General features: G+C 52.2%; 1 protein-coding gene across 1 annotated transcript in view; it reads right to left on the bottom strand.

Moving 5' to 3' along the window:
• Positions 1–3,758: 3,758 nt before the first annotated feature.
• The window catches only part of Bmp7 (bone morphogenetic protein 7), a 71,781-nt gene continuing 63,370 nt past the window's right edge, over positions 3,759–12,169 (bottom strand). Inside the window, exons 5-7 of the mRNA XM_028769631.1 lie at positions 8,883–8,959; positions 6,672–6,782; positions 3,759–4,395 (exon numbers count right to left, since the gene is read on the bottom strand). Of these exons, the coding sequence (XP_028625464.1) occupies positions 4,246–4,395; positions 6,672–6,782; positions 8,883–8,959 (338 nt within the window). The 3' untranslated portion in view covers positions 3,759–4,245. The remainder of the gene's footprint in view (positions 4,396–6,671; positions 6,783–8,882; positions 8,960–12,169) is intronic.

The raw sequence follows: 12,169 nt of genomic DNA, 5'->3' as shown, positions 1-12,169 counted from the left end.
CAAGAGAGGCCAGTGCCAGAGTTCTAAAGGGTCTGAGCCAGGAGAATGGGGCCCACGGGCCAATAGGAAGTGTCTAAAGAGGTCATCACGCATGTCTTTGGCAGGGGCAGACACTCACCACCCCAAGTGTGGGTCGGGAGCGGCCAGCCTGACAATGCTGAGCCCTAGAAGAGACTAAGGCTGGCCAGGGCTGGCAGCACACACTCCCTGGAGGTGCCGTCCGTTGATATGGTGAGCAGAATCCTGCTAGAGGCATCATTTTATGATGCTGTGTGCAAACAAACGGTTGTGTCTGCACAGCTGAGCCCTGGCCAGGAAGACCACTCGTACCTGTGCAGTTTCCACTACTGAAGCCCGGGGCCAGTGCAGCTCTCAGACTTGTCCCGAGCCTGTTCAAGTCCCGAGTACTCTGTGTCCTGAGCACTGAGCAGGTCTTCTCTAGGTAGGCAGTCAGGAGCAGACCACACCAAGCCTCTCCCAAGCACACCAAGGAGCTGCACAATGAGTAACCTTCGAGGAAATTTGGGGAGGACAGGTAATCATATGACACACCTAACTGGGGTCTTGGCAGAAACCCTGGATTCAGCATAACCCTGCAGTTGTGCTTGCTGTTGGTTGACGGTGTCTGTACAGTTTCTGTGTTGGTTCCTAGTATATACAATGAAGCAGCATTACATGAGGCTTTTGAGAATTCTGCCATCTGTCCAACATGTCCTTCCTTGGATATGGTGGGGGAGGGGCATTGTTCCTAAAGAGTGGGCTTTCTGCAGGTAGGGCCAAGGTTTCTAAGTAGTATGTAGAAAGGTGTGCTATGTTGGCCCCAGGAGACTCTGACATTTGCCTTCCACAAAAAGTTTTGCAGAGGAAAGGGTGACGTTCCTGTGAGGTTCCTTCAGAGGTACCCCATGGCACTGACACCCCTCCCTGTCTCCACACTGGTCACCAGGTTCAAGGTCATGTCTGGAGATGCGGACCCTCAAGCAGTCTGGAAGGAGGACAGAGACACCATGCTGAGCTTACGTGCAGTCCAGAAACTTTCCTGGTTTCAGAGACTAACATACAGTTTTGGGAAAGGGTGCTTGGGTGTCCAAGCTGGGAGCCAGTAATCCCTGCTTCTTAAGCAACCTCTGGAAATTCCAACTCTGGGAGCCTGGGTTTCAGAAATTGTTAGCTGGAGGCTTTTAGCAAAGTCTGTCACCTGCTGGTGCCCAGTGTTAAACAGAGCTTGGCAGAGGTGGAAGCCAAGCAAGGGGAAAGGTGGTAGACTGTAAGTTCATCTGGTCTACCACACATGACCATAGAGCCTGCTGTGGGAATGGGCTGGCCGGAAACAAACAAAAGCCACTTTCCTGTCCTGCCGCTCATGAATCTCTCCATTTTCCTATGCCTTCTGGGCCTTGGGCACAAATAGATGTCCATCTGCCAGTTTGAAGGTGTCAGCTGACCTCACCCCTTTGTGGATGAGGCCATGGGGTGTGCTGGTGACAACGGCCCTGGGACCTCTCCTCAGTTAGGGCGGCACACAGGGAGGAACCAGGTGGCCCGCTCTGCCAACTGCTCAAGAGAAGCCCAAACTTCTTATTTGCAAAACCATATTGGCAACGGATTAGTGTTTTTTAAAATGTGTAAACACCCCTGGGGGTGGGGTTGAGAGGCTAAGGCACATCTGAGAGGCCACATCTGGACCTCCGGCTTGTGGCTCTGGTCTTCAGCCTGGAAAACAGAACAAAAGCTAAATTGTCAGGACAGGGACAGGAAGGTTTAGAAATCGCAGGGGCTGGAATGTGCTAGGAGCGGCTGGGTCGCTGGGTCTGAGTCAACAGGGGAAGAGAGAGCAGCCTGTCCAAGTATCGGGCTGGGATTCTAGAAACATCCATCAGGTGACCTTCTTGCGCACTTCAAAGACAGATGGAGCCAGATGAATGCTTTCCCAAGCTTGCTGGGGCCCACTCCTTCTGCAGCCCTGCGGTGGGGCCGCCTACCTCCACAGCTGGCCTGCGAAGGCAGCCCCCAACTGCCCGGGTGACAGTCACTGAATGACGCCAGCTATGAGACCAGTGGGGCTTTCAAGTTTGGGGTATACGCCCCCCTTTTCTCTTGTGCCTCTATTTTATTGGGATGACTAAATCTTTCGACTATGTTAGCAGTAAACACAGCTAATTTACCCCCTGCCTCTTTGAAGCAGCTGCTGACAGCTGGGCTGTAATTCAATCAAGGATCTTTGCCATCCAGCCTACCAAACTCACATTTGTTGTTTGGTTCCGTCTCTCCCGCCCCCAAGCCCCACACAGCTGCACCAAATATTGACGAGAGCCTCCCCCCCCAGGGCCTGGATGATAAACATCCCGCTAACAGGAGAGATCAAGGTTGAGGGTTCTCAGCAGATGAAACTCCGATGTCCAGGAGTACAGGGGGAAAAAGACACAAAGACACACATGGGTCCGACAACCAGAACCAAATGTCTTCTTTTATTGCAAAGTCAAACCCCTTCTTACTCTATTTATACAGAATTTTCACTAAGGACCACTTTATTCGACAGCTATGGGTACATCGGTCCAACTGTTAATAAATAGTCTTAAATAAGAAAACAAACTGAAGGAAATTGGCTTCATTGTTCTCTGTGAGGAGCCTTTGAAAAGAGCTTCAGATGGAAATAAATAATTTCTTTGTCTTGTCACAACTATTTACACATTTAAATGTACAAAAGACACCGACTGCAGACAGACTAGGGCTCTGGGTAGTAAAACCTGTACCAAAGGGAGTCACACGAAAAGCCCCAGATCTGCAAACACACAAAACAAATTACAAGAAGAAACACTCATCTCCCCTGCACCGATGGGCAGAGTAGACGCTGCAGCCTAAGCTACTGAAGAAGAAAAACTAAAACAGAACAGAAGAGAGCCCAGTGTTTCCAGGAACACAGACACGGAGAATTGGTTCCCCGCTTGACCAGATGAGACATGGCCATGGGTCCTGCCTGGCTAACCTCATTCTTTGTGTGGATGCAGGAAACACTGGCAGATAGTCCAACCCTCTGCATTTGAAGCTGGGAGCCAGTGCGATAGCTGGGACACCGCAGACCCAGGCAGAGAGGCCTTGTTGGAGCCATGATCAACGTCCCACCTCTGAGGCAGGACGTATGGTTGAACCTTCTAAGCCAGTACAGCCCTGTTACTCAGTCTCCCTCAGATCCAGGAACCAATCTGTTGCAGGGCCTTCTGTTAGGGGTTGTGAGTAAAGTGAGGTGGCTGTGGAGGCCAGGACCTGGCTCTGGAGCCCTGCCACAGAGGTGCCAGACGGGCCTTGTTTGAAGGACAGTGTCCTGAATACCCTGCATCTCCTGTGCTTCCTCACAGAGGGTCTGCTGTGCTTGTTTGCTTTGCATTTTCTCACTGCTCTCCTACCACGGGGCAGGAATTGGGTCTGAGGGGCTGTCAGAGCCATTCCAAAGTCTATACGTGCTTCATATGTGCGTGCGCGTGCATGTGTCTGCATGCATGTCTGCGTGCACGTGAGTATGTGTGTGTGCACGCCTCCCTCAACCTTCACCCCAACATCCTTGAGGCCACATTCCCTCACTGGCCTCTTCTGAGCAGACACCCTCCTCCTCCTCCCTACAGGGTGGATTTGGGCAGGTCTGGGTAAACACACACAACCCTGCAGCCTCAGGAAGAAATGAAACGGAAAGGAGGGGGCCTCTCCATCCTCCACAGTCCCGGCTTCTGTTTATGAAGTCAGAATAAACCAAGAAACGGGGATAAAATGTTTAGGAAAATATATCTGTAACATCCTAACCGTTTTCATTCATGGGTTTTATTGTGACATTTTATTACAGGGACTTCTGCTTGGTTTCCCTTCAGCACAGACGTAAGCGCCCACCCTGGCTATGCCCTTCCTCCTGCTGTAGCCGAAGGATGCTTCTAATTACCCCTCAAAGACCCAGAGCACCAGGGACCGTGTGGCCAACGGACTCTTTCTTGGAAGACATTTTTCCTGCTAGACGTTTCCTGTGGCAGCTTGTAGGATTTTGTCCATAATGTGTCAGAAGGAAAGCGTGATCACCAGCCACTGGGAGCTCAGGTTTCTAATGCTTTACATGCTTCCGGTTGGGGAGGCGAAGGGAAGGCTCAGGAGAGGCGGTTGGTCTGTTGGCTCCTCGCCAAGATGGGCAGTGAGAGACTTAGATGGTGAGACATCACAGATCTGGAAAAATGTGGTCCCAAAAGGTGAGGGTTTCAGGAAGAGCTAGTGGCAGCCGCAGGCCCGTACCACCATGTTTCTGTACTTCTTCAGGATGACGTTGGAGCTGTCGTCGAAATAGAGGACGGATATTGCGTTGAGCTGGGTGGGTGCACAGCAGGGCTTCGGTACCGTGTCTGGGTTGATGAAATGAACCTGCAAGCCACCGACATGAATCATGGTGAGAGGCAGGTGGTGAGGCCTTCTGCCTGCTTCTAGATTTCTCTAAAGGACATCTATTCTCTGGCAAAGATGACTGCAAAGGACAGGTGAGCATGTCTAATGGCCCAGGACTTGCCTCCACCTTGCAGATGAGAGAACCAGGGTGCCCAGTCTTCATCATGCACATATCTGATATGGAAGCAACAGCTGGACCTCCAAAGAGACAGTGGAGCATCCTCCCTGACTCCTGCCCATTCAAAAATGCACTCTGTTTTAAGAGCTGGGGTTGTAGCTCAGTGGTAGGGTGCTTGCCCGGCACTCACAAGGTCCTAGGTTCAATTCTCAGCCTCACAACAACTAGAGGTCTGTTTTTGCTCATGGGCAGGTACCTGTGTGCCCTGCAGAGTAGGGGATCAGACAAGGGAAAACGGAAATGTCCTGCTGGTACCATGTGAGCACCAACGAGAGTGGTGGGGAGTGAGGCTAACAACTGGAGAGCGAGAAAGAGAGAAGGGGGGGGGAGGGGGGGGCGGGGGCGGGGCGGGGGGGGCGGGGGCGGAGGGGGGAGGCGAGGGGAGAGGGGAGGAAGAGGGGAGGGGGAAGAAGGGAGAGGAGAGAGAGTACACTATTCATCAAAGCTGACCCCAGCCCAGCTGACCAGTCCATATCATCAGGAGAACCCCGTACTCAAGACAGGTCAGAGATTGAGTTCTTCTGTGTGATTGGTTTGAGACAGGGGCTGGCTTTGAACTTGCTATGTAGCCAAAGATGATCCTGAGTTTCACATTATCTAGCCTCCACTTCCCGAGGCCTGGGCTGAAATGACAGACCTGAGCCTCCACATCCAACCAGTTTACATAGCACTGGAGACTGAGTCCCAGGGTAAGCAGTCTGTCAACAGAGCCACACCCCCAGCTCCCGAGTTGTTATTAATGAGCAACTCAAACAGGGTATGGCAAGTCAGGTGCCAAGTTGGTTACTAGGAAAGCCAGTACTTAAAGATATCCCTTGCTGCCGGCCTTGGGGTGCAGGCCTGCAATTCCAGCTACCTAGAGTCTGAGGCAGGAGGATCATAAGGTCACAGTGAGATCAAGACCAGACTGGATAGTTTACTGAAACCTGAAGGCTAAGGATACAGCTCCGTGGTAGAGAGCTTGGCAGACACCCGTGAGGTTGTGGGGACCATCCTTTTAACCATGAGAACAATGGCAGGAGGAAAAGAGAAAGGGAGGGAGCTGGGTCGCGGACCCTTCCTCTGCCAAAGGACAAAGCTTGGACTGACCAGAGGGCGAAGGGCGAAGGGCGAAGGGCGCTGATGAGCTTTCTACCCCAGACTGATGAGTAAGGAATGGGAACAGCATGAAGGAGACTAACAAAGAGAACGTCCAGTGGGACTTCAGGGGTGAGCTCTTTGGCACCAGAATTCAAACCAACCCAGGTGATCAGTTGTCAAGAGAAGCCCAGACAACATCCCCCGCTGAGAGCAAGGTCACCTAGAGCCTGGTGGAGCAGCAAACGCAGCATCGACCAGAGGCTGTGTGCACTAGCATGGGCTTAGAATATGCTCTCACCACATGGCTCTTCCCAGTGAGCCACAGAGGCTGATGTGAGTCAGCCGCTGCCATCCTTCAGTCCTTCTCTCACCTGCTTGGTCCATTTCCTCCCCGGACATTAAAGCCCTAAGGTCAAGAATATTGGGCTGTTCTCTGTAGTGTCCCAGCTCCTGGCACACAGCAGACAACAGAATAAAGCTTCTCCAATTAGTGACCTGAGGTTTCAAGTTCAAAGCAAGAAGAGAAAGCCATAGGCTCTGAGAGGGGCCTGTGGGCCTAACAAACTGAAGTCTACCTCTCTCACAGGAGGGGGCCAGGAGCAGTCAAGTCTTTTCAGAACACAGGATGGCAGGCTGACACCCAAGAGGATTGTCCCCACCAAGAGAAACCCAGTGTGAGGCACAGTGACTGTCTTTACCAGGAGGGGACCTAGTCTTCAGTGAGGCACAGTGACTCAGGGTCACAATACCACAGGAGCTCATGAAACTGTTTAACTTTTAAAATTAGAACAAATATAGAAATAGCAGAATTTTAGGGTCCAAGATTATACGTATCCATCTTTATACCATTACGTGCCTAAAACTTGTTTCAGCCGTCTATAGAGCAGGTGCTCACGAGAGCCGTCACGCACTTGGGCAGACAGCTGCTCAGGTTCTGGGTCAAAGGCAGTAGAAGCCACCCATACCCACACTGGCCACACCCCCAGGAGGCACCCACCAGTGTCTGGACGATGGCATGGTTGGTGGCGTTCATGTAGGAGTTCAGAGGGAAGGCACACTCCCCCTCACAGTAGTAGGCCGCATAGCCTTCAGGTGCGATGATCCAGTCCTGCGAAGAGAGGGGAGTGAGGCCAGATCTCAGTCAGGCCATGCAGAGGCCCCAAGCAGGGTCCTGTGTCCTACCCCTGTGTGGACTCCTTCTGCGTGTCCAGTGGACACAGGCTCAGACTATGCTCTCCTGACCTGTGTGTGGGGGGAGGGGGCCCTCAGGGGCAAGGAAATGAACATGGTATTTTGTGACACCAGCAGAAGGAAAAGAAAAATGACTCAGGGCCCGGAGGGGACACCCTTGGGTTGCATCTCATGGACCAGAGGTGGCATAGCAGTAGGAAGTGAGACATGGGTCAAAGACCACACCTAGAACCACCCTGTCCCTGCTCGGGGTGGCATGCCTCAGCTTGCTCCCAGGTGTATTCATGTTACAGCCTCGACTTTGCATTCTGGGTAAGGATAGCTACAGCCGAAACCAGAGACAACACCATAAATGTTGTTAAAACATTTTAAGTCTTTCGGTTGGTTTTGTTTTGGATCTTCTTTGTATGTAAGGTTTCAGCGTAGGTGGCAACACTTTGTCCCACTGTCGAGACTGGACAGGTCTGCGAATCTAACCCAAACTCCCCTGCTGGTGCACCTTCTGGAGCAAGAGTCAATGACCCACTGTGGCTCAGGTCATCCAGACATGGCATCCCCCCGAGCTCTGGGAATGTTGTGACAAGCTGTTCCACAAAGTGGCACATTCTAGGGATTGTGAGCAGAGAGCTCCTGCTGACGAGTGTTGGACACGGCTCACAGGAGACACTTGTTACGTGCAGAGCTCTCCCATCATGCAACCTACTTGGCTCAGGAACAAACACCTGATCTTAGTCACAGACCAGGACAAAGGGCAGACAGAGAAAGCTGACTTTCTAAGGCTGGATTTGAACACATGGCCTTATGTGAACGAGGCAGTCAGCCACGGGTGGGACTCGGGTGTGTATGAAGTTCAGACTTCAGAAGGGTGGTGTAGGGGGTGGTTCTGATGTTTTGATAGGGAATCAATTATTTAGTGATGTTGAAGGTCCTTGCCTCCAATTGGTTTTTGATCTATCAATAAAGATGTCAGTGGCCAGTGGTTGGAAGGAAAGAAAGAGGCGGGACTTCCAGGTTCCCACAGGCAATGATAGAGGAGGAGAACTGAGATTCCTGGGAGAAAAAGAGGGAACACTCAGAGCTACAGGGAGAGCTTCCAAAATGTAGGCAGAAAGGAAAAGCTGCCGGGAAGCATCTTGGGCAGCAAGACCAGTGGCTTCACAGAAGGTAACCCAGCAACTAAACCGAGGGCAGATTTAGAGATGTTGGGCTGGGAGTGAAGGTAAGGGCAAGTTAGCCACAGGAGGTTTAGAAGTGCCCGACCACTGAGCTAAAAGCATCTTAAAAATGTGTGTGTGTGTATGTATGTATGTGTTTGTGTGTATATATGTGTGTATGTGTGTGTGTGTATGTGTGTATATGTGTGTGTATGTATGTGTGTGTGTATGTGTGTGTGTATGTATGTGTTTGTGTGTGTGTATATGTGTGTGTATGTATGTGTTTGTGTGTGTGTATGTGTGTGTGTGTGTGTGTGTGTATTTCATCAGCAGATCTAAGGGAACCAGGGCACTGGCTGGTAGCTCTGTCCACCCAGAGCTTAAAGCAGGGTAGTAGAAACGACATGCTACAGGGTGATGCTTCAAGTTCTGGCCCACGAGTCTATCACGCCATGAGTGACATGGCACATCATGGATGGCCTCATATGTTCAACCCAAGTCATCCTCTGTGGTTGGGGCTCCTGGCTTCTGACATCTCACAAAGACAGGAGCTGGGACTGGGACTCAGTTGGTAGGGTGCTTGCCTAGCAGGCAGGAAACTCTGGGTTCCGCTCCCAGCACAGCACAAACCAGGCATGGTGGCACACTCCTGTAATCCACAACTCGGGAGATGGAGGCAGGAGGAATCAAAGGACGAGGCCATCTTAGGCTAGACACTGAGCTTGATGCCAGCCTGGGACATATGGGACCATGTTCTAGGAGGACCAAAGACAGGAACTATGACACACTGTACCCACGGAGACACCCGTGTGGTCACCAGGGACAGAGCAAGGCCCGGTGCATGGAGATTCGGTTGTCCTTACCTGCCAGCCAAGGTCTCGGAAGCTGACGTAAAGCTCATGTTTCTTGCAAGCCTGCCTCTGGTCACTGCTGCTGTTTTCTGCACGGACAAGGAGGCGAAGGAGGAAAGCCCAGGGAAGAGAGAGAAAAACACATGTTTAAGTCCCCTTGGTTCTGCAGTGGAAGAGCAGCCATTGGATTCAGGGGCTGCAGGGCAGCGACGGCTCACGAGCCGCTTGAGGACCCGTGAACCTCCAAGGTCAAGCCCCAAGGTCACCTCTGCCCTTTCGTAGAGGCCTCCAGTTCCACTCAGACTTATCCTGCTTCCAGACCACTCTGCCTGGGGAGGCCCAGCAAGATGCTCACGTACCTGTCCACAGTCGAGGTACTGTGACAGCTGAGGTTGAGGACAGGACCCAGAGCAAGTCCCATAACCCCCAGCAGCAACTGCTGAGTTTCTTTAAGGTGCAAGAACAGTGTAAGTGTGTAGCATCTGCACCAAAGACTGCACTCTGTAAACACTGTGGGAGTCTGTCTGTCCGTCCATCCCTCATCCACAGCTGTGGAATCTTCCCCTACCCTGCAGCTGCACAAGTAGTTGACACTTAACGCCATCTCCAACCTGAGACTCCCAGGGCCTGCCTTCGCCTGCCCTTGCCAATAAAGCCCGGGCCCCTGGTCTACACTAGAGAGCCCTGCAGACCAGGTTCCCGAGTGTTAATGCACTTCTCATCCCCAGACACTCTGCAACTATCTAAACATGGTGACTGCTCCCCCTGAACCCAGTGACAGGCCACTGGGTGTCTGGTGACAAATGACACATCCCTTAGACCCCACTTTCCAGAATGCACAGGAATTCCACCTGCATAGCTCTGAGGTCAAGAAGAGCAAGCATAGCCAGTCTGTCTTTAGCACACAAAGGTCAAGGGTCAAAGCCCCACCACAATATAGTCCGCAGAACTTGGATAGCTGGTCTACCTTCTGGAACAGCTATGGACTGGATATCTGGTCTACCTTCTGGAACAGCTATGGACTGGATATCTAAGGCACCATTGACCACTATGCCCTGGCTAGAGGCTGCAGCTAACACTATCCACCCGACAAGGCCCATTCCCCTGTTCCCTGTGGGAGCAGAGAGGGCTGTGGACTACCTCCTCAGGCCAGGGTGAAGCAGTCTGAGGAAGATACAGTTCTGAGTAGGCTCACTGGGGTCAAACTGCCTACAGTTCCCAGTCCTGATTAAGGGCGGATCCTGAAGCAAGATACAGAAAAAAGTGCTGTGATTATTAATGACGTGAAGGGAAGGGGTTAAGACCTCAGTGAAGATCTTTGGTTTAGTGTTGGCAGCTAGCTGTGGGCGTGCTGTGGGGGATGGGCCCTTGCTTATCCTATCTGGGGTTGTAGCCGCCCTGGAGGAAGGTGAATGGAATTCTCCAGCAGGTCCTTCTTAGCAGAAAAGCAAGGGAAGGGGATAAAGGAGACACCTAGCTCCCCTACCCGTAATCCTGTTCCACTCACCCCACCCGGCACAACAACAGAGGCCCCGTGAGCAGCAGGCCGTGCAAGCCACCAGCCTCTGAGCAGCTATCTCCGAAAGGCCCTGCCCTGGACAGGTGCTCAAACTTGCTTCCACACCCAAGGGTCAGCTGGAGGTGGCCAATTACTAGGGTGTTAGGCTGAAGGGGGCAAGGGACCCAGGTTCTGCATTTGCGTCTCAGGAGCAGCTGGAACCCTGAGGCAGGGGTGGCCGACAGGAAAGAGACTTTCATGCAGAGGCATGCTGGGACATGTGTCTCCAGCTGGACACATAAAGGGTGATGTGTGTGCAAGAAAGGATTCGACTTGTGTGGCCCAGCAGTGAGGTGTGAGCACTTCAAAGGCACTGGGCACACGCCTACGCACACGAACAAGCTGCCTCACTAAACCAGGGCGGGGCCCCAGTCCTGTTTGTTTTTTAAATGTTAAACTTCCAGGCAGGGTTTGGAAGAACTTAAAACAAGGGTAGGGAGTTGAAATCTATGGGTGTAGGCAAATTCCGAGCCAGATGGATTAGCTGTCGTGGAAGGGGGCATCCTGGAGTTATGGAAGTGGGCACTCTATGGGACACCGTGGGGTGGTCGGCTTCCAGCCCCCAGTGTTCCTCTTAGTCTGGAGGCAAATGTCTGTCATAGATCTTCAAGATCTACGTTGCAGATCTACAAGACAAGTCCGCTTTGCTGGAATAGGACATGCCGGAACTTTTTGCCCAGCTGAGTTGGCAAAGGCCTCTGGGAAGTTTCAGATTCTGCATGGAGGGAGCCCTCCTTCACCCTGGGCTATGCCCATCCTTTCCAGAGCAGCCAGCATGACCTCACACCTACACTGCACGCAGCCTGAAGCCATAAAACTCCCACTCCTGCTTGGGATGGACTTCAGGCTCGAGATGAGACTCCCAAGAGAATGTCCCACCACCTACCCATGGCTTCAGCTGTTTCTTCCGTCCCAGCCACCAGTCCTAAAGGCTGGTCAGAGAAGTCAGAGACTGAGATTTTGTATCCTTGGGGTGCATGGGCCTCCGGAGGGGGAACCAACCTGGCCTCAGTCATATCTCTCAGCTCAATTCCCAGGGGAAGTATTTCTGCACCTCTGGAATAAGCTGAGTTACCCAGCCACCCCCACTCCTGGGCCTGTCACTGCATACAGATGAGGGTGACAACCATGCCTACCTGTCTCAAATAGCCTTTATAGCTAGGCTTTCACCTCAGAATTCCAATCCTAGAATAAACAAGGCCCCCACATATGAAAGAACCCAGTTCTTTATTTGGGGGCTCACAGACCGTTCTGAGGTGCCTATAAATGGCCCCACCTGGCAGAAAAGAACTCATAGAAGACTATACCTGGCCCACACAGGCCACTGATGGAGAGAAGGCAGAGACTCTGTGCTAAGAACAGCAGCTTGCAGGCTGTGCCTCATCCACAGCTGACATGTTTTACTGTGCTGTCCTGAGCTGCCCGACGTTGGGTCTGGGTACTGAGGCAGACTGACTTATTTATACAAGTTAAATAAGACCGTCAGCCTCCACACCAGAAGCTACAACCAACAGGTAACTTATTGGTGTCTGTAAACAATGCTGTCTAGGAATATATCTATGTCAGAAACATCATGAGCCGTCCATCATACCAGCTGGAACCACCTCGCCTGGGCAAGGAGCAAAGGAACACCGGACACAGTCAAGCAGGCACAGTGACCCAGGCCCTCCTCACTGGTCATGAGCCTTGCATAGGAAAATTGCCACAGGGAAGAACTCCACCTGTCCCCTGCTTCCAGGTC

This window comes from Grammomys surdaster, unplaced genomic scaffold, assembly GCF_004785775.1.
Source record: "Grammomys surdaster isolate TR1022 unplaced genomic scaffold, NIH_TR_1.0 193, whole genome shotgun sequence".
NCBI classification, from domain to species: domain Eukaryota; kingdom Metazoa; phylum Chordata; class Mammalia; order Rodentia; family Muridae; genus Grammomys; species Grammomys surdaster.
The sequence above is the reverse complement of the archived record's forward strand: the minus strand, read 5'-3'. Positions and strand labels throughout refer to the sequence as shown.